The sequence below is a fragment of the Corythoichthys intestinalis genome, chromosome 21 (genome assembly GCF_030265065.1).
Source record: "Corythoichthys intestinalis isolate RoL2023-P3 chromosome 21, ASM3026506v1, whole genome shotgun sequence".
In the NCBI taxonomy this organism is placed as follows: Eukaryota; Metazoa; Chordata; class Actinopteri; order Syngnathiformes; family Syngnathidae; genus Corythoichthys; species Corythoichthys intestinalis.
Genome location: NC_080415.1, coordinates 38,537,909 through 38,561,328, shown reverse-complemented (window position 1 = coordinate 38,561,328; position 23,420 = coordinate 38,537,909). Strand labels below are relative to the sequence as shown.

The window sequence follows — 23,420 nt, the reverse complement described above, 5'->3', positions numbered from 1 at the left end:
CGTTGCCTGGTCTGATGAGTCTCGATTTCTGCTGCGACATTCGGATGGTAGGGTCAGAATTTGGCGTCGACAACATGAAAGCATGGCTCCATCCTGCCTTGTATCAACGGTTCAGGCTGGTGTATATCTTGTTATAAAGTCTTCAAAGCAGGCAATCCTTGGCTGGGTTTGATTCTTTCTCTTATTTAAGCTCTTGACTGCTACTTGTCATGGAGTTCAAAATTGAACTTCCCTGACATTCTCTATTTACCGTATCGAGAGATCACTGTATGTACTTTTAGAGATATAATTTCTATAGAAGAGAAAAAAAAGTTGGTCAGAATTCTGACTTTAACCGCCGGTTGAAAGTGGCTTAATTTGACCATTTCAGCTAATTTTACACCAAATACCGCTTTGTCATGTTTCCACATTTTACACAGAGGATTATTACCACATTTTCCCATCCAAAATGCCAAAAAAGGGTGTTATTTTTAGCTACTTTGAGCTTACTTGCTTTCTGTTTACCTTCTAAGGGTTGGAATAAACTTTTTAAACGGGAAGAGTTACTAAGCATACTGCCACTCTGCAGGTAATTAGCTGGAGGGATGAAAAGAATGAATTTGGCTTCCGTTTCAACGACTGTTGTGCTGTGCAGCTTGAGAGGACAGTGTTGAAAGTGAGAGCCCCTCGCCAGCACAGTGGAATTGTCTCACTTTTCCAAATGAGAGCTGTTTCCAAGCCCCCTTTTTTGTGGTTCCATCAAAATGAGGGCTATTCCCAAACTGTGCTGTTTTTTAATAGTCAAGTGGTACATGACACTGTATATTTGTTGATTTATGATTGGCTAATAAGTAGTGTTGCAGCGATCACATTTTTTTTGGGTTCCTCTGAAACCGATTGTGACTGTGTGGTATTGGCTGATACTTTAGCGCAGGGGTCGGGAACCTTTTTTGGCTGAGAGAACCATGAACACCACATATTTTTAAATGTAATTCTGTGAGAGCCATACAATATATTAAAAACTAAAAATACAAGTAATATGTGCATTTTATGTAATTTCAACACTTTTAAAGTACAATAAGTCTCTGAATTATTTTTAATAACTTATAAATAATAATAATTAAATAAAATAATAATTATTAAATAATATTAAAATAATTATTTTAAAATTTTGTGTCCACAGATAGACTGTTGTACTTACGGTATTAAACCAGCAGGGGGGAGGCGTTCGCTACATGGCGTGCATGGGCAATAAAGTAGTGTCCCAAATGTCGCCTGATCAATGGGTTTGCCAATGGAAAAAATGTGAGCACCCCTTACTGGTTGCTCTTTTTAACGCTTCCCCTGTTGCTCTTACGCCCGCAAGAGCTAGCGCCGTTGCCATTACATAACGAAACTTTTTTTGTTTTGTTTTTTTAAATAACTGAAGATTTGTCTGCGAGCCAGATGCAGCCATCAAAAAAGCCATATCTGGCTCGCGAGCCATAGGTTCCCGACCCCTGCTTTAGCGATACCGCATTTTTTCTTTTAACACTATATTTCTGCTTAGTTAATATATCGTGTTCTGTTCACGCTAAACGTGAAGTTGTTCAACTTTACAGACAGCAAACAATTGTGCTTTTTACTTCCTTCGCTTTTGACAATTTGTAAAGCTGTACCACACTTATGTACACGTATGTTCAAAACGACACGCATTTTAACAATAAAACACTTGACACAAAACAACTTGTGTTCAAACGTCCGTCTAGTCCGATCAATATGCAAATTTAATAGATTAAATTAGCCTAATTTGCCTAACAAAAGTCCGCTAGCCTAATTGCTACGAATGCTAACGTATTTACAATTGTCATCGCAAATTGCTGACACGTAACCTCACAAACTGTAGCTGTAAACTTAATTACAAATGCATACACAAACAAATATTAGCTGAAAAAACTTACAGCCTTATGTGGGCCAAACCAGAGCGCAGCTGTCCTTTGTCCATGTCAGATGTCTGAGTCGGCTTCTTTCATACAAGGCGACAGTCCAGCCAGACCCAACATTGCCACCAGAGGGCAGTGTATCCTCCATCGTTAAAGTGCCTATGACACCAAAATGCATGTTTATTTCATATTTCACGCGGTATTTCATGTTCCTGAATGAAATGGATCGCCTGGGTGTGTGTGTTGCTGCACCAAGGAGAGGCGTGTGAGACTTTTTGGGTTTCAAAAAGTTCCCGTTCACCCTCGGAAAATGCCCAAAACAAGTCTGACTGTATTTTGTCGAATACCGGGATAATACACGTTTTAATACGGAGGTGACTTGCATATTGTGGCTGACAATGCTCCTTGTCCACCAAGAATGCCACTCGGCCGACGACCGGCAGCTTGTCCCACACTCCCCTCGGTCATTCACGTGCCCATCGGGAGAGCGCTATACTCGGCGTATTGCCCTCTTCGTGTGCCCGGTGTTCTGTCAAATTTTCCACCCCATCAGAAATTGCAACTTTGTGTTAAAAATGGCCGCGATTACAAAGTAAACAATCCAAACTTTCTTTAAATAAAGCACTATTTACTTACATTTGATCATGAACGGATATGTAGAATAGGGGATAAGATATTTGACTGGGGTAACTACATTGGCACGACACCGGCGGGCGTACCATATTCAACGGATGCCGATTTTGGCGAAAAGTATTGCCTCAGCAGCCTAATTTAGAATTCCCCTAAAAAATGATGGGAAACAAAAAATGCTCATTGTCAGCTTATTATAAATATTGTTGTAAGTTAATTTTATTGCTGACACTGCGTTTCGGGGTCATCAACATGTTGTGTCCCCCTGCCCCAATAGTCAAACACCGACTACGCTCACATTGAGAACACGTGACGGAAACTGACGCATTTTCATCTGGCATTCATCTCGTTATGTCTTCGTCCCCCAAAAATGTTTTTAGCTCATTATAGTCTTGTCACGGTCGTGAAAAAAACTTTGTTGAAAAATATTTTCGTTATCGCATTTGTTGACGAAAACGACACTAATGAAGTCATGGCTGTGTCATACACGGCTTTACTCGTTGGATGCGGCACCAGACGTCCAATCCATTCGAAGTGGGAGGTTTGACAGACCCCTCTCCTTGTTGTTTTCATTCTCATTTCCTGCCTTTACTCCCAAACACTTTTCAGAGTCGTTAGCTCTGTAAGTTATATTCGCTCTTTGCTGAATAAAACTGATTCCCGCAGCATTAAAGGGCAAATGACATTTAAAGGAAATTCCTGTCCTTCTCCGTGAAGGCCAGACACTAAACCCTGTGACAAGATTTATTTATCCTAATGAAAAGCGTATCCTCAAGGGACCTTTTAGAATGACCCTCTAACCTTACAAAACATCCTGACAACAGTGTTAAACTTCTCAAATTATTTTGTATCGCCAAAATGTAGTACTTATTGGTTAAAATATGTCCTTTGACCGATCGGTTTGGCAGAAAATGGAATGAATTCACTTATTTAATTGTTCAAATATTTCCGTGGCGGCAGGCAGGCTGAAGTCATTTATTTCTTGCTTAGGATGAGAGATTGTCCCCAGCCAAGGCTGCCAAGGGAGGGCTGGTTAATTGCGCTAGATTGTCTTATCTTCTTGTAATTATGCCTGTCTCTTTTGGAGTTTTTGTCTCCAAACGGCCGATCGATAGAGTGGGACCTCAGACGCAATTGAGATGTGGGGACCCAGACTGGACTTTGTGTCTGCACAAGTCATTGGCTCCAGATCCATGATAGGAAACACGCTTTAAATACTATATGAAAACTTAATTTGGTTCGGACATTGCTCAGCATCGGTTATTTCTAGCGGTCGACCGATATGGGATTTTCAAATGCCGACGCCGAAAAAAAAATTCAGCCGATTGCCAATATCCAAAGCCAATTTTGTCAGCTGACATATATATTTTTAAAAGGCGTAGATCAGGGGTCCCCAAACTTTTTCCTGTGAGGGCCACATAACTTTTCCCTTCTCTGATGAGGGGCCGGGGTCAGTTTGTAACAGAAAAGGTGTGACGATTGCAGGAGTGCCTAAATGTAAAAATTAGGGCCGAGTTTTCTGAGTTTTTTGAGTTTTCCTCTTCATTTTACATATTAGAGTTTACTTTTTTGGGGGGGCTTTTCAATGGCTGTACCAGTTTCTCCAATGAGACGTCGACACAATAATCACATGACTCCATTATGCCAATCAGACTCAAGCTTGCCGTTATATGATCACGCCGGCTTGTTCAATCACGTGGCGTTTCTAAGGCACCGTAAAAAAAAAAATGTTTGACATAGAGCACTGCAGTCCACATGACTCGAAAGCGCGGATTTTAGCCTCAGATTTTATTTAGCGCCGATTGACCACAGAAAACCAGAGATATGATCCTTTCAATTTCATAATTGGAAATATGTTTTCTCCACTAGAGAACACTCATGCTCTTTGAAAGAATGATGCTTCAATTCTGTATTTTTTTTTTCTCTCACCGGAATTGTTGTTGTTTTTTTTTTTATATAAATCAAACATCATAAGCAGTTACTTACACAGTTACTCATGGACGGGGTCCCCAAATTTTTGCCTGTGAGGGCCACATAACTTTTCCCTTCTCTAATGAGGGGCCGGGGTCAGTTTGTAACACAAAAAGTGTGACGATTGCAGGAGTACCTAAATGTAAAAATTAGGGTTGTCAAACGATTAAAAATTTTAATCGAGTTAATTACAGCTTAAAAATTAATTAATCACAATTCCAAACCATCTCTAAAATATGCCATATTTTTCGGTAAATTATTGTTGGAATGGAAAGATAAAACACAAAAAGGATATATACATTCAACATATGGTACATAAGTACTGTATTTGTTTATTATAACAATAAATCAACATTAACATTATTAACATTCTCTTAAATCGATCCATGGATAGAAAGACTTGTAGTTCTTAAAAAAATGTTCGTACAAGTTATAGAAATTTTATATTAAAACCCCTCTTAAGGTTTTAATAAAATTTGTAAAATTTTCAATCAAAAAATAAACTAGTAGCCCGCCATTGTTGATGTCAACAATTACACAATGCTCATGGGTGCTTAAGCCCATAAAATCAGTCATACCCAAGTGCCAGCAGAGGGCGACAAAACTCCCAAAAACACAAGTAGTAAGTTGACATTGCACTGTGCTGTCATTTTAATCTGTTTGAGCCGAGCATGTGCGTTAATTGCGTCAAATATTTTAAAGTGATTGATTAAAAAAATTAATTACCGCCCGTTAACGCGATAATTTTGACAGCCCTAGTAAAACTGTATTGTTTTTCAGAAAGCCACAATCAAATAACCCTTTCTGAATTCTTCACGGAACAAAAGTAAATACAAAAATAAATAAATAACACTATTAATTAAATGGATAATAACCAAATAACCCTCTCTGGGTTCTTCACAGAAAAAGCCAGGAAATAAATAACACTATTGGGCAACACTATTGGGGGAAATTGGAGGATTTTTTTTTTTTTTTGTTCAAAGGGCCAGACCAAATGTGGCCACGGCCGTAGTTTGGGGACCCCTGGCATAGATTATGAAAGGCAGTTTTTGAAAAATTGCTTCAACAGCTTCAAATTCACAATGATGACCCGAGACTTAAAGGATTAATTCGGTCTAGTCTTACCAAACCAAGGAATGTAGCAATTCGTTTTACGATTACACACAGTTAGTAAGAACAGTACATTTATTTTCAAATAATTAAATCCTACCAGGATGTCACGACGAGATGTAAACAAGCGAGATTTTAAGAGAACGCTCGTAATGCTAAAGCTAATGCTAGTGCAAATACTTCGCTAACGCAATGAGTTACATTTGGATTGTCAGCGTCACTCAGTAAACACCTTAAAAGGCTAAAGCAACACTGCATTTTCCCTCATGCAAGATAAAAAAAAAAAACAACAACAATATTTACAAAATAGGCAAGCCTGAAGCTTCCTGTAGCAACCTGCAGGAAAAATAGCTTCTGCAACAACCTCCAACACCTAGCCCGGGAAAAGGGTGAAACATAAAAAATGTTTTGTTTTTTATTACACCGTCCCTTGCACAGAATATAGTGCCATCCATAATTATTGGCACCCCTGGTTAAGATGTGTTTTTTAGCTTCTAGTATTTTTTTTTTTTTAATTCAAATAATATGGGACCTTAATGGAAAAAGATGAAAATCCAACCTTCAATACATGTCAGTGGGGAAAAAATCCCACATAAAGAAATAATTATTTGACATCAAATAATGTGTGTCACAATTATTAGCACCCCTGGTGTTAATACTTTGTACAACCCCCTTTTGCCAACAAAACAAGGTCTGAGACTGAGACCTGGGGGCTGAGATGGCCATAGGAGGAGCTTGATTTTGTGTCTGGTGAACCATTTCTGTGTAGATTTGGCCATATGTTTAGGGTCAATGTCTTGCTGAAAGACCCAGTGACGACCCATCTTCAGCTTTCGGGCAACAGATTTTGATTTAAAATGTCCTGGTATTTCAAAGCATTCATCATGCCATGCACCTAACAAGGTTCCCAGGGCCTTTGGAAGCGAAACAGCCCCACAGCATCACTGACCCACCCCCATACTTCACAGTGGGTATGAGGTGCTTTTCAGCATGCGCATCTTTCGTGGCACGCCATACCCACTTAGAGTGTTGCCAAAAAGCTCAATCTTGGTCTTATCTGACCAAAGCATACCGTCCCAGGCTTAAACTAGGACTGTGTGCTTAGGTGCTCTATTTGTTTAAAAGTTTAAAATATGGGAGTGAATATTTTTTTAAGTCGTTTTCTTTTTTTAAACTAAATATTAGACATCAATTGTTCGAAACTAAAAATGACATTTTGAATAATAAATATAACTACAAAATGCAATTTCAGGAGAAATTACTTCTGGTCTTTGCCATGTGGAGATACAGATCTTAGCCCCAGCCTAGGTTGGTTTGGGGACAATTCGGTGACAATATCAGGTCACTTCCTGTCTATTTGGGGACATTTATGAGGCCTGGGATAATGATATCAGGTCATTTGGGAACATTTGAGAGGCGTGGCCTATTCATATCAGGTCATTTGGGAGCATGTGGGGGGCGTGGCCTGATCATATCAGGTCATTTGGGGGCGTGTCCTATTGATATCTGGTTCTTTCCTGTTGATTTGGACATTCTTTTTTTTTTTTTTGCCATTGGAAATGAATGGGGAAAAATTTGGACGTTCATAGCCGTCAATGGCATCCAAGTACATTGGCATCTATAGAATAGACAAACATGCCCGTCAATGGCATTAAACAGAGGAAATGCCATTGGAAATGAATGGAAAATTTGGACGTCCATGTCAGTCAATGGCAGCACCCTCTATAAGCGTCAATGGAAGCGGGGAAGTTTAGGGGACACGTCCTATTGATATGTGGTCATTTTCTGTTGATTTGGGAAAATTTTGTTTTTTCCTCATTGAAAATGAATGGGAAAAATTTTGGACGTCCATGTCCGTCAATGGCAGCACCCTCTATAAGCGTCAATGGAAGCGGGGAAGTTTGGGGGACACGTCCTATTGATATCTGGTCATTTTCTGTTGATTTGGGGAAATTGGTTTTTTCCCCATTGAAAATGAATGGGAAAAAATTTTGGAGGTCCATGGCTGTCAATGGCATCGACTTACATAGGCGTCAATGGAAAGCAAGTACATTGGCATCAATACAATGGAGAAACATGCCTGTCAATGGCATTAAAGAAAGTACGTAAATGCCATGAGAAATGAATGGGAAATTTGGACAAACATGCCCGTCAATGGCATTAAACAGAGGAAATGCCATTGGAAATCAATGGAAAATTTGGACGTCCATGTCCGTCAATGGCAGCACCCTCTATAAGCATCAATGGAAGCGGGGAAGTTTGGGGGACACGTCCTATTGATATCTGGTCATTTTCTGTTGATTTGGGAAAATTTTGTTTTTTTCCCAATTGAAAATGAATGGGAAAAATTTGGGACGTCCATGGCTGTCAATGGCATCGACTTACATAGGCGTCAATGGAACGCAAGTACATTGGCATCAATACAATGGAGCAACATGCCCGTCAATGGCATTAAACAAAGTAAATGCCATGAGAAATTAATGGGAAATTTGGACGTCCATGGGCGTCAATGGCAGCACCCCCTATAAGCGTCAATGGAAGCGGGGAAGTTTGGGGGACACGTCCTATTGATATCTGGTCATTTTCTGTCGATTTGGGGACATTTTTTTTTTTCCCCATTGAAAATGAATGGGAAAAAATATAATTACTTACCTTCTTTTTATGGCTATGTTGAAACAAAAGCGGTTGCGCGACGTCTGTAAATGGGGGTTTTCAGGGTAAAATGGACAAAGTAAAAATAGTTCGGGGGCTTAATGCGCCATGAATCTGCTATGGCAGCATATAGACATATTGTTCTATCAAACACAACAGTCGTTTTGGCTTAAAATACTGCAGTTTCTTTTAAAGAGGAGTGCAAGAGCAGAAACTGCTTTTTCAGTCTTGTCTGTGTTTTCCGCCATATGCTGGTTATGCCGTTCTATCGTCCCAACCAATGTTGAGACCTAACCTACGCCCTTGAATCAGATGACCCTTCTCTGGATACAAAAGTGATTTGTATCAACTGATCCACCCTTGGTAGTTCATCACGTCTTTGGTAGTGAATGAGTTAACCACCACTCACCTGCGGTCAGGGTGGGAAGGAGGGGAGGCGGCGTAGGACATATCACATGAGTGACACGACACACTGCTATGATGCAGACTAACCACACGTACAATAGGAAGATGTCATACTGTACATCAGGGGTCAAGAATTAAAAATCCTGTGGGTCCGAAATTAAAAAATTACAACAATCATGGATCCGGAAATATGCTACTTTTTTTCCCAAAAATACAGACGTATCTTTACGTGGCCATGCTGATAATTATAACATTCAAAAATGTAAATAAAATGTCAAAAGAATAATTTATAGTAAGTAATAAATAATATTTAATAATAATTAATTAGTAATAAATAATAAAGCGATCAAATTGAGCCCTTAATTCTGCTATTTTTTGAGAACGGATGGCAGAGTTCATAGGGAAACTTTGCGAAAAAGCGGCGTGCCTCGTCTCATAGTGCCTTTTCAAATTGCTGCTTTTTACAAGCGCTACCGTTGTTCGGCCATTCCTTACTACGCGGCGAAACGTCTACACAACGCTCAGTGCGCTTGCGCAAGCATCTGCACGCATGCGCACATCGGTCAGAAGCGGTGAGTACTCACTATTTTTGGTTTTAGTTTTTTAGAACCTTTTCATTGCCTCAAAAATACTTTTTGCATGTATTACTGTCAAGTTCAAAAATAGACCCTTAGGTAGACATTTGTAAAATTACCCAAAAATAAGGAGAGAAGACATTGTTTTCTTGGCCAAGGAGAGCAAGGGGGGACTAGACAGTGAAATGCTGGATCACGCTGTATAGTCACCAAAATTGATCTTAAAAAAACCTCCTTGCTCTTTCTTTTATTAGGGGTTTGTCCTAACTCAGAAGGGTGCCGCCCTAAAGGGAGGGGGAAAGCAAGCTGGAGACACCCATGTGATTTTGGTTGGCTATGTGTGAGCATGTAGGTGGAACTAACTAAATACACGTGTGTAAGCAAGGGCACTTAGGTAAAGTGGTCAGAATGACCCAGACACTTCAGTTATGCAACGCTGCGGCCATGGAAGATGTCCTCGAATGGAAGATTGTCCTCGAAAGTCTAGACAAAAGTCCAGACGTAAGATGCTGAAGATGTCCTAGAAGGTCTAGTTACGCAATGTTGCGGCCATGAAGCAAGGCAGTTGTTACCCCGACCCTTTTTAACACTTTGTAACACTTAAACATCATACTACGGCCTAGTATAGCAAGCAATAATCATTTACTGGTTATATCAAATAAGAAAAAAATATGGCAATATGTATTATGTATGTATTAGGTATATATGAGCACAAGCAAATATTCAATCAATCAAGCAAATATTCAATCAGCCCTCGATAATTAACTCAACAATTACCCTCTCATACTTTTAACCATTATGTTTTTTTGTGTTAGCTTTGAAGCAGATGACCACATTAGTCACGTAGCGTATTTAAACCGTCCTTATTTGGTATAACTGCATTTAAGTATTTTCTTAAGGGATTTTTAGTACGTTCTGCCTGTATGCATCCAAACAAAACAAGTTTAGCGCGCACGGTATTACTTTGGGTGTCAAATTCAACTAATGTAGGACGTTTCGCCGATGTAGCAGATTTTGGCAGAACACCGTCTCTGAACAGATGAGGCATGATAGCGGTCTTGTGCTGCCGCCAGGTAAAATGAACAAAAATGTGGTGGTCTACTCCTCCTTAAACTCTGTTTTCTGCATCAATCTTGCGTAGTTTTGAGGACGCCATTTGCCGTACCTTTTCGCCTCTTCCTCCAACTTCATTCGGCTCAGTTTTTGCCTGTCACTCAGCGGAGTCTGGAAAGCGAGTGTGAGACAATGCTGTTCTAAAAATAACTTTCAAATGCTTCACTCCCACTGGCTGGCTCACATGCGTCAACGCTAAGGTTTTTGTTTGTTGCCCAACTCCGCTCTGCAAACCCGCAGAAAAAAATGATTTTTGACGTTGCAACGTGCATTAGTCAGGACAGCTTGAGATCCGGTTCAGACGACTTGGCGGTCCGGAACCGGACCGAGGTCCGCGGTTCCGTGACCTCTGCTGTACATTTTGAACAGATGACAAACCATGGCACATCGTCAGACGAAAATTGTCATTTGTCTCGTTATGTTTTAGTCTCCCAAGACACGTATTTAGCTAGTCATCGTTATGAAAAAAATATTTTCGCCATCGTGGATGAAAACATCATTTTAGCGCATTATCGCCATAGTTTTTACAACTTTCTGTCTTTCTACTCTTTTATTTATACAGGCCCACAGACAAGGACACAGCAGCCATTTTTAATGACGGTCACCCACCAGACAACTCATCCTGCACACAATTCCGCATTCGTCTCTGCTGCAGGTAATTGACTTCCAGTCAGATTTGCCTGACTTTTAACTCTTTCATAGCTCTATTGTAAGGATGGAGTGAATGGTCCTTTGAAGTGACTACCGGTTTGGTTCTTAAAGCCCTCGGCGTCCCTGCGCTGATTGATAATCAGCCTGTGTCAGAGTCAAACTGGCAGGTGAAGGCTGGCGTTGCATCAGGATCTGCCTTTATCACCGGCCCTCTTCAAAGAGAAGATGGGCTTTCGCGATAATGAGAGGGTAGCTTGAAGGAGTCGCGGAAAGAGAAGAGAAGCGCTTGAGCTGTTGCGGGGCATTGTAATTGTGACAGGAGCAGCTGCCTTCTCTCCCGGGGTTCCGAGACTCTGCAGCGACACCATCAAGCAGGCAGTAATTAATCGAACAATTCGCGCTGTCTAAGGTGATACAAAGGGACAGAAGACGGACAGACAGCGAGGGGCAAAAAAGACAATTTGTGCATATAGCGCTTAGCAATGAAAGACCCAGCAGACAGTTAAATGATTTACATTTGTTGACATAAAAGTCCAAAATGAGCCTATTATGCAGGAATGATCACTTTTCTTTGACCCTGATTTTTAATTCAACTCATTGGCTCCCATTGACGGCGCTCAATTTTGGCTGGGAGGGGACGAACGTTAGTCAAAATGGATTGGAGGTTTAGTGCCGTGAATGACACTGAAACATTAGCATTCACAGCCAATCTTCCGGTTTAAAATAATTGGACGTCTGTAACTGTTAATAGCCTGTGTTGAAATTTGATCTTTTAGCCAAATTATCGGAGCCACTTTAGCGCAATTCCAACAACCCGGGCTGGCGCAACCCAGACAAAAGGCCAAACTCTGTGCGTTCAGTTTAGTTTCAACCCCTTGCAGTGACTCAATTTCTAAAGCTGGAAAAAGGTTTTGAAACACAAGTTGATAATTTATTCCAATTGGACAGCAATCAGACAGTAAGCCAAAAACAACAAACAGAACAAGACAAAGAGGAAGGCTGGATCCATCCATCCATCCATCCATCCATGCATCATCTACCGCCTAATCCGGGGTCAGGTCACTGGGGCCATCAGTTTTGTACCCGCTCCTTTGGCAGGATTCCGAGGTGTTCCCAGGCCAGCAGAGGGACATAGTCTCCCTAGCGTGTCTTGGGTTGTTCCTGTGGAAATGCCTGGAACGCCTCTCCAGGGAGGCGTGCAGGACTCATCCAAACCAGCCCGGATGGCCGAACTTCTCACCCTATCTCAAAGGGAGAGCTAGCTCACCCTGTGGAGGAAACTCATTTCAACCGCTTGTATCCGTGATCTTCTTTGTCATGACCCACAGCTCGTGACCATAGGTGAGTGAAGGAACGTTGATCGACTGGTGAATCGAGAGCTTTGCCTTTTGGCTCAGCTCCTTCTTCACTGCTTCGGACCGGTGCAGAGTCCGCATCACTGCAGAGGCTGCACCGATCCGCCTGTCAGTCTCCCACTTGTACCCACTCCTTTGGCGGGATTCCGAGGCGTTCTCAGGCCAGCCGAGAGACAGTCTCCCTAGCGTGTCTTGGGTCGTCCCTCCTTGTCCACCACTTCGGACCCCTGCAGAGTCTGCATCACTGCAGATGTTGCACCGATCCGCCTGTCGACTTTCCACTGCCTCACTTGTGAACAAGACCCCAAGATACTTGAGCTCCTCCACTTGGGGCTGGATCCAGGGTCAACAATAAACAGGTAAACAAAAGATTCTCGAGAAAAGCCCACGGCTAGCTAAAGAATTCAGTCTTTTGAAAGAGTTTATGTGGCAGGCCGAAGGACGGCAAAGGGTGTGATCGAGCGTTGTTTAGGGTAAATGTCTATTGCAGCTTGGGCAGGAGAGTTCGCATGTCACTATTGTCAGAGCGACGAGAGTTGAGGATTTTGCCAGCCTCAGCGCTCCGTGAGTGCTGAGTGTCCAACGGGTTCCTTCGTTACCAGATGTTCCTTGTGGGAGGAGAGGATGTCGTTCCATTGATCTGGACTGTCCATTGTTGGTTACCAGAAGACCTGATTGAGGGGTTTGGTGGTCCAGACTTTGGCTTGTGGGTGAGATGTTTTGGCCATCCTCTGCTTTTCTCGCTCAGTGAGTTGCATGACGCGCACGTTGGTTCTCCCAGTCAGCACGATTCAGGGTTGGCTTCTGTCTTCAGCAGGTATCTTCCTTCAGTTGTTACCTCTCTTATCAGCCTGTTGCCTTGGCACTGCAAATTCCACTCACTCCAACCAGTCATATTTCCAATATATCGTACTTTTTTTCTCAAACTATGATTTAAATGCATTTATTTTATTTTGGTATGTTAGACTCACACAAACAGTCAAATAGAAAATAAAGATAAATAAAGATACCAATTTAAAAAGTGTTATTTGGGAGTGTAAAAAGTGTACTTTTGTTTTTATTCATTTTCATTAAGTTAGTTTTCGATTATAATAATGAAAAATATAGGCGACACTTGATTTGAACTCTGTGTCATAACATTAATGAATGCTAATGACAGATGTATCCACTGCATCCATTAAAAAGTGAGATAAAAAAATTACATCTGTCATAAGCATTCATACCCATGGCAGTGTCATTTCATAATTATGATGGTCTGATGACAGTCTTATAGCACGAGTGTAAAAAAAAAAAAAAAAAAAAAGTGTTACCAAATACCAGAACTAGCAATTAACGAAACAACTGGAACAGTAACTGAAGACATAATTAGCACAGAACATGAATTTTATTTACATCTGTAGCGCTGCAATGCATGCTGGGAGGCATGTTGGACAATGACAACAGTGTTGACAGCAGGTGGCAGCAGAGGTTGACTGTCTCCCTCAAGGGAGCAGTGATGGCCAAATGAAGCTTTTTGAAATGGTTGTTCATTTGGTCCAATGATGCCGATGGACCCGAAGGAGTGTCATTTGTGCCAAAGCTGTTTTTAATCAAAATGTGGGACTGGTTGACCTGAGATTGACCAATAAAATAATTGTAAATATATTAAAAATGATAGCAGCATAAATGAAACCCTTTACAGCACAAATTTATATCATTTTAATACAAATTTGCATTTGATGGGGGCGGACTTTAAGGAGGTCCTTTACATATCAGTTTTAGGGCTGTCAAACGATTAAGATTTTTAATCGAGTTAATCACAGCTTGAAAATTAATTAATCGTAATTAATCGCAATTCAAACCCTCTCTAAAATATGCCATATTTTTCAGTAAATTATTGTTGCAATGGAAAGATAAGTACCGTATTTGTTTATTATAACAATAAATCAACAAGATGGCATAAACATTATTAACACTCTGTTAAAGCGATCCATGGATAGAAAGACTAGTAGTTCTTAAAAGATAAATGTTAGTACAAGTTGTAGAAATTTTATATTAAAACCCCTCTTAATGTTTTCGTTTTAAGTAAAATTTTAGATAAAAAAAATAAACTAGTAGCTCGCCATTGTTGATGTCAATAATTACACAATGCTCATGGTGCTGAAACCCAGAAAATCAGTCCCACCCAAGCGCCAGCAGAGAGCGACAAAACACCCAAAAACACAAGTAACAAGTGGACATCACACTGTGCTGTCATTTTATTCTGTTTGAGCGGGGCATGTGCGTTAAATGCGTCAAATATTTTAACGTGATTAATAAAAAAAAAAAGAGTTACCGCCAGTTAACGCGGTAATTTTGACAGCCCTAATTAAAACCCCTCTGTATGTTTTCGTTTTAATAAAATTTGTAAAACTTTCAATCAAAAAATAAACTAATAGCTCGCCATTGTGGAGGGTAGTGATTGAAATACACTACAAGGTGTCAAGGGTGAGTTTTAAATTAGAGATCTAGCCAAGTTTTTCTAGTGCGTTTTGCCTCTCGAATGACGCCGTAGTTTCCGGGTTCATTGTACCTTACGTTCATTTGAGTGTTGACTTCACAACGTACGAGACCTCTGATAGTTTGTATATCTTGACTAAATATTGCCACCTAGTGTATTTGTTGAGCTAAACGAAATGTTTGAATAGAGTTTGACCAAAGTCTGAGTATCATTTTGCATAGCTATTTTGATTGGAAATGCCAGTTCTCTTTGCATTGAGCACTTTTCTTTTTGTGAACATTTTTTTGAGAGATAGGAATATTTTTTGTTGTGCTTTCAGTAAATGGTACTGTAGCGACTTAACTGTTCCGCCCAAATGCATGATGGGAAGTTGGGCAACCATGACTGTCAGTGGTGGCTGCAAATGGTATATCTTCTCTACGTGGTGTTCAATACGGGGTGTTAAGAAAATGTTCTCCTGACATTCTTCCCCATGTCGCTCGCCACTATAGTTATAATTAGAGATGCCGATCGATCGGGTCCGATCACGTCATTTTCAAAGTATCGGAATCGGCAAAAAAATATCGGCCATGCCTTTTTTAATGTATATATATATTTTTTAATTAAATCTTTTTCTAATTGTATTTAACGTTACAGACATAATATGTTACACTCATCCAGAGTCTTTAGTTAAGGCTTAAGGTAGGGTTATCAAATTTATCCCGATAACGGCGGTAATTATTTTAAAAATGTATCACATTAAAATATTTAAGGCAATTAATGCATGCGCTGCACGACCCACTCACGCATTGTCGCGCTCAATCAGTAATGGCACCGTTTTACCTATATTGAGAGATAAAAGGCAGCGTAAAATGAGTAGAGTGAATTTTGGCAGCCTTTGGGGCTTTTTTTAAAATTGGCTAAAGCCTTACAATCCCTCTCCCTACGATTAGAAATATCATGGGAAGCAATGTGGGGAAGCAAAGTAGCAATTGATCTTTTTCTTAACACCTTATTTTATTTCCCAACGCAGGGAAGATATATCAATTGGTAGCACTACGCACAGTCATGGTTCCACTTCCCATCATGCATTTGGGCATGGCTACAGTATCATTTACTGAAAGCTCAACAAATACACTAGATGGCAATATTTAGTCACAATATACAAAGTCACACGTCTTATTATCCGTGGAGCCCTCTCACAGAAAGAATGTTAATAATGTAAATGCCATCTTGAGGATTGGGAGCAAAAAAACAATGATCGGAACAACCCTAGTTATAATTGTTGTGGAAGAGATGCCAAAGCTTATGCCAATAAATGGCGCGGCCCCAATGAATGCCTGTGTCCACTCCATTCGCTTGACTCTGCCTCTTACCTCTCAATATACATAAAATGGCACCATTGTGGTCTGTTTGGGTCAATGCATGAGTGGGTCGTTCTGCGCATGCGTTAAATATTTTAACGTGATTCATTTTAAAAAAATGTGTTACCGCCCGTTAACGCGATAAATTTGACAACCCTAATCAGTTTTAGTTATTTTAGAGTTTTCTATGGAAGCAGTAGCAGCACTGTCTAGGGCCTCAGGGCTTCATATGTACCTAGGTAATTCAGGTCTGAGCGTAAATCACCCGGGTTTGACGTTAACTCGGAGTTACTCTCGAGGGCATAATGCTATAATGCGCTTGCGTGGATGTGCGTGTTTGTGTCCATGTACAATCCTGGCCTCGGTCATGTGGGTGTATCTGCAGCGTTGGCCTCGTTAAGCGGAGAGCAATAATGGATGTCAACAGGGTGGCCTCTTCTTACTGTGTCAACATTAATCACCAGCCATGGATGCCGCCAGTCTTCCTCTTAACATTCATAACGCTATGCCAGAGTCGGAACAGTGTACACTAATGCAACGTATTTAAAATAGATTCGGAGAACATTGAGTCAAATTTTAGTGTACACTACTGTTTAATTATTTTTGAAGATCCATGTTTGCAGATTTATCATAGTAGACAACTAATGAATAAAAGATGGATGTTCCTTGTCAACCTTGTACCGGCTGGTCTCATAGGATGAATAAAGTACTCATTTATCAGGATCAACTATTATCTAATATTTCATTCTCTGTTCTAAGGTCATAGCAGATTGTGTGTATCTGCGAGGGTTTGGGATAGGATTGCACCAATACAATTTTTTGGGTACCTGATTCCAGTGCCTCGCTGTGTGGTATCAACCGATGCCGATACTCTACCGATACCATGATTCTCGATAAGATACAAAAAATGTTGCTTTTTCTTGTAATACTAAATGACTTCATGTCTTGGTCAGACACTGCTTAACTCTTTAGCTGCCATTGACGGCGCTAGACATCCAATCCATTTCCACTTCGAACGGATTGGACGTCTACTAGTGATACTCATTTAAATTTACAGGATTAGGGTTAGGCATCAAGCATCGATGCTTGATGGGATCCGGGATTAACACTCCGGTTCTCCCGTAACCATTTGAGTTTTTTTTTGTTTCAATGCGCTGACCGCCAACCGCAAAAAAATTGCTGCCGAACACCATGAAGTCACATGAAGACTAGCTCCGTTATGAGCAAATCATATGAAGTGGCTAATTTAGCTTAGGACAAAAACGCGTTGCTTCACTTCACATAAACGACAACAAAGTAAGAGAGTAAACACACCGAAATGATATCAGACCCTCTGTTAAAACGTGCAAATTTACAGATTTTGTTTTATCAAGGGTTCCCAATGATGTGTAGTGCAGAGAAGGTGTGTAGCGTCTGTACACTTCTAGGATTCTTTTCCAACTAAAGTAATAAGTTCTTTTTGCCTGTTTCTTCCAGTAAGTTACCGCTAGGGGAAGCCAAGCGCACATAGCAAAACTAAAACACTGTAGAGTCCGGAGTAACAATAGGGACATCTTGTGGACAGATGAATAATAATCAGTTTAGAAAGAAATCAAACTTAAAAAGTAGTCAACGTGAGATAAAGGGTCAGAACACTCCAGCCATGTCAGCCCTTAACTAACTTGTAGACATACCACCTAAAACAAACAATACAATAAATGCCTGCAGCATAAGACACTCTAAAACATAGACATAAAAATATGTGTAAAAGTTTTCTCTGTGAGCTTTTGAAAAATAAACATCTTTGTGAAAGTGCGCTCCTGTGGAAAGAAACTTCATTATATTGAAGTTTAAAGATTGATATTTATATACAAGTTAAAAATATCCCAGTGAGAAATTCATAGCAATGTTAATTGAAAGTTCAAATAATTAAGAAAATAATCAAAAAGTTCAGAAATTAATATAAACTATACCATTTTTTTTACCCTGCCTAATAATCATAATCGAGAATCGTTTGGAACCAGAATCAAAACGTGGAAATCTGAACCGGAACTGTTCAAATTCAAACGAATCCTAATTAGGGTGATTGGACGCCACAAGACTTCTCATTTTCTTGGGAAGAGCAACAAACGCTCCGTTTTTTATTTTTGTGTCTGTGCGTGTAGCTGGCAGCCATCTTGGGTAGGGCGACAGGCATGTTGCAACTCAATATGAATACCGACAAGATATAAATGGCGCGTGTTGTAAAGGTAGTACCGAGTTTCGTTCCAATGCTGGCGACCTAAACCAAATATCCACGTAAGTCGGAATTAATCCTTTAAAGTGCCTATTACAGCAAAAAGCATGTTTATTTCATATTTCACGCGGAATTTTATGCTCCTGAATGAAATGTAACGCTTGGATGTGTGTGGAAGCGATCAATATATATATTTGATTTTTTTTTAATCCCGCGCCATGAAAATGAGTGACTTCCTGGATTGAGGAGGGATGCGAAGGTGACCTCACCCGGGTCAGCATCTCACTCAGCATCTCTCAATACAGCATTGCTTTATACCATTTTTTGCATCACACCAGCCAAACAGCTGCAGACTTTTGTTGCTGCACCAGGGAGAGGCGTCTGAGCCTTTTTGGATTTCAGAAAGTTTCCGATCGGTGAAGACAATCGACAACCCCGCCGCTGTGTGACATAATCCGGGGTGGTTTTGTGTGATTTTTCGTTTTCGAAAGGCGAGAATAAGACTTGGAAACGGCACTCGGTTTGGATTAGCATGTCGACTAGCTGTCACGCCTCCTGGTTTGTTACGCTCGCTGAAGCTGGGGCAGGGAAATGACAAAAGCCGGACTAACGCCAATGGCATAAAATATCGTTCGTGAGGTGCAAGAAGTCGACAGTTTTGACCATTATGGGGTAATTTTGCCTTGTCCTACTGAATAAATTCATTTTTAATATTTCATATTCCATTTAGCTCAAGACCCTTATTTGGCATGACCATACTATTTATTTAGCAATTGGGGAAAAATACTTGAATTGAAACAATGACATTTTGCTGCTCCCTTTGTTGTATTTTCCTCATTCTGAATCTTCCCCCTCAATGGGCTGAATCCTAAATCCGATAAAATTGTGACCCTGCCGACGTCATCCTCCAGCTGGGGACGCTAGAGCGCTATAATGACAGGAAGGGCTAAACGGCAGATTAAAAGACTAATTTCTCGTCCTCTGCGCTTTGCCAAATTGTTGAATATAGTCGAATCGTCTCGAAACATGATTCTAATTCACATAATAATGCTATTTAAGATTTTTTATATGCTGTCACAGGCACTTTAAGTACCCCAAAATAACTATCCAAAAAGTCCAAAATGATTGTATTTTGACAAAGAAGCTTTCACTTTTTATACATAAGCAGTAAGTTACTAGTAGTTGAATTTAGACCAAAGCATAGTTTGCTCACTCTTAACGGTCTTTACATTATAAAACCGAACAAATTACTCAGCATCAGATTGAGGACAAAGTGACTCATGTTTGTTGGAATTCCTTTTTCGCCAGAATTAGCAACACATCTACGCACGCCCGCGCGCGCACGACGTTGAAATAATATTTGGCTATTTTGGTTGATTGCCTTTGATGTGCGCTTCCAGTCCCCGCATGGTGCCTCGTCTGCCTGCAGCTTGCCAGCTTCAAAAGCGGAGCTGACCTCATTTCCGAGTCCTCCTGCTGAGTCTTACATAGCGCAGATGGTCGGACACAGGGCGCCGATGGTCCCGTTTGCAACAACGCATTTTGTTCCAGTCACCTTCGCTCTCCGACAGTCTGTTAGGAAGCCGGTGTCAGTCTGTATGAGCCGAATGCTCGTACATCTTTGGCAAGAGTTTGCCCTAAAAGTCATTGTCAATTGGCCGCTCGTAGCTCCGTGGGGTGCCGTTTGCTTCATTTGCTTTGTAAAGGGATTTCCTTGCAAATACATAAACACTAATATTGCATCACAAAATATAAGTGATAACACAGCCATATCCAATTCAAACAAATGCAGCGGTATGAAAAAGTATCTAAACCTTTTGGAATGTCTCACATTTCTGCATAAAATCACTATCAAATGTGATGTGATCAAAATCACACAGATGAAAAAACTGTGTCTGCTTTAACTAAAACCACCCAAACATTTATAGGTTTTCATATTTTAATGAGGATAGCATGCAAACAATGACTGGGGGGGGGCGGTGTAAGTGAACCATCGCATTTAATATTTTGTGTCCCCCCTTTGGCAGCAATTAACTTCAACCAGACGCTTCCTGTAGCTGCAGATCAGTCTGGAGCATCGATCTGGACTAATCTTGGCCCATTCTTCTCTACAAGACTGCTGTAGTTCAGTCAGATTCCTGGGATGTCTGGCATGAGTCGCTGTCTTTAGGTCATGCCACAGCATCTCAATGGGGTTCAACTCTGGACCTTGACTTGGCCATTCCAGAATGTGTATTTTGTTCTTATGAAACCATTCTGAAGTTGATTTACTTCTGTGTTGCAGCATCTATCCTCTTTTTAGCTTCAACTGTCTGACAGAGGACCTCAGGTTTTCCTGCAAAACATCCTGATAAACTTTTGAATTCATTCTTCCATTAATGATTGCAAGTTGTCCAGGCCCTGAGGTAGCATAACAGCCCCAAATCATGTCGCTCCCTCCACCATGCTTCACGGTGGGGATGAGGTGTTGATGTTGTTGAGCTGTTCCATTTTTCCTCCACACATGACATTGTGTATTACTCCCAAGCAATTCAACTTTGGTTTCGTCAGTCCACAAAATAACTTCTGTGGAGTGTCCAAGTGCCTTTTTGCGAACATAAACAAGCAACAATGTATTTTTTTTTAGACAGCAGTGGCTTCCTCAGCTGAGTCCTCCCATGAACACCATTCTTGGCCATAGTTTTTACATATAGTTGATGTGTGCACAGAGCTATTGGACCGTGCTAGTGATTTCGGTGAGTCTTTGGCAGTCCCTCTAGGGTTCTTTTTTTACCTCTCTGAGTATTCTGCACTGAAGTCTTAGCGTCATCTTTGGTGGATGGCCGCTCCTTGAGAGAGAAGCAACAGTGCCATACCCTCTCCATTTGTAGACAACTTCTCTGACCGTCCCTGCTGCTGCTTGCTGTTATCTTCGTCTTCATCAGTGTAGTCTGTCTGTTTTTTTTTTGTATTTCCTCTGTGGATCAACCGTGCTGGTCTCTCATACAAAAATGGATCTGATTATTTGGTCTATCAGCGCAATTGACAAGTTTTTTTTCAACAAGACACGGTGCACCAGGAGAGCCGTCTTGCACAGACGGGACCTTCGCCACTGGATATGTAAGAGATTCATGGGATCACTGGAAGCCAGCGTGTCTTACTGTCCTGTCTGTGGAAGATATCGAGGATATTTGGCTGTTTTGCGTGACGGTTGTGGGGTTCCTTCTTTCTGCTTGGCTTAGGAGGTGCCCTGCTCCACCGCAAAGTTTCCAAGACTGCAGCTTTCAAGGAAATCAACAAATTGACCACGGATCAAACGGTGCAATTCAATGCATTGGAAGATCGCGTCGAGGCTCGGATCGAGAACTGGCTCCATGGACTTCACGGTCCGGTCAGAGGCAGGATGGAGAAAAGTGAATGCTATCTTGCGCTAGGTGACGGAACTGTCGGGGCAGGTGATTGAACTGTCGAGGCAGACTGCGACTATTGGCAATGACTTAAGGGGCCTGAGATCTCACCTACGCATGAAGAGCACGAATTTGACTGAAGACCAACCGTATATGGACATATTAAATTACTTATTTGGCTTAATTTGATGATAATTTTCCTTTCCTTTCCTGAACACTCTTACCATACCCCACCCACCCCTTCCTTCTCCTGGGGAGAGCCGCGCAGATGGCCCTATCTTTTGCCCTTGATCTCTTCTTCAGGCCGGTCGCAGGGTCCTTCGACCAGCGACTCTTATTTTGTCTACAGCCATGTACAAATACTGATACACTTGCGCATTCACACACACACACACCCCTCCCCCTTCAGTCCGCCACCGCCTTTTTCTTACGATCACCAATCCCCCCCCCCCCTTTCTCTAGCAATGACTGGAAGTTCTCCTTTTTTTTTTCGTACAAAAAAAATCCCTGCACGTGACCTGTGCGTCGTGTCATACCCATGCTATGTTCTATTATATATGTTGTCTACTTGTAACTTGCGCTGTAATTTCTGGAGAGATGGAGAGAAAAGTGGCGGTGCGGAACAAAGTCTGCAGCAGTCCGATGCTCACTCATCAGACGGAATTCGTTGCATCTGTTGTCATCTTGTGAGAGTTGCTGTCAATGACAAATAAATCTCTGATTCTGAATTCAGACAGCCCTTTTGGCAGAGCCATGATGCACATTTGACAATGCTTCTCATCAAGACAATTCTTAACAGGTGTGTATTTTATAGTGGGCAAGGCAGCTTTAAACCACTCATCGGTGATTGGGTACGCACCTGACTTAAATTGTTTGGTAAAAATTGGTTTCAATTGCTCTTTAAGTCTCCTTAGGCAGAGGGTTCACTTACTTATTTTTCCTTCTGTCAATGTTTCCACGCCATCCTCATTAAAATATGAAAACCTATCAATGTTTGGGTGGTTTTAGTTAGAGCATACTCTTTTTGCATCTGTGTGATTTTGACAAAGATCAGATCACATTTAATGGTGATTTTATGCAGATATATGAGAAATTCCAGAAGGTTCTGATACTTTTTCATACCACTGTAACACTGCCTGAAGAAAAATGTCAAGCTAGCAGGCACAGGAAGCTAATGTTAAGATAGCAATAATCAATGGTGATAATGTCTAAAGTATGGAAACATTTCACATTTGAAATGTGACCTGGTGACCTCGTTGAAGTATCCTTGAGCAAGATACTGAACCCCATATTGACCCTGATGCCTCGTCATCAGAGGTAAATAAGCATATAGTATCAAAGCTTTGACGCCGCATTGAGTGCCTTGGTGGTGGAAAGGTAGTTTTAGTTAAAGCAGACACTGTTTTTCCATCTGTGTGATTTTGACAAAGATCAGATCACATTTGATGATTTTATGCAGATACGTGAGAAATTCCAAAAGGTTCCGATACTTTTTCATACCACTGTATGTTTATGGGTGAAAACTAGAGAATGAAAATATCACTGAATATAACCTCTGATTGTCTAAGAAATGTTGAAGTTACTACAACAACTCGTGAAGAAGTTGCACTCAAACAGATATACTGTACAGTATT

The 23,420-nt window shown here is 40.9% G+C and overlaps 1 protein-coding gene across 9 annotated transcripts in view; it reads left to right on the top strand.

Moving 5' to 3' along the window:
* The window catches only part of rbfox3a (RNA binding fox-1 homolog 3a), a 597,184-nt gene that overhangs the window by 40,268 nt on the left and 533,496 nt on the right, over positions 1 to 23,420 (top strand). For 7 of the 9 annotated variants that reach the window (XM_057825678.1, XM_057825684.1, XM_057825677.1 and 4 more), the window contains exon 2: positions 10,920 to 11,012. The exons of the other annotated variants lie outside the window; for them this stretch is intronic. In XM_057825678.1, the coding sequence (XP_057681661.1) occupies positions 10,952 to 11,012 (61 nt within the window). In that variant the 5' untranslated portion in view covers positions 10,920 to 10,951. The remainder of the gene's footprint in view (positions 1 to 10,919; positions 11,013 to 23,420) is intronic. 9 annotated transcript variants of the gene reach the window in all.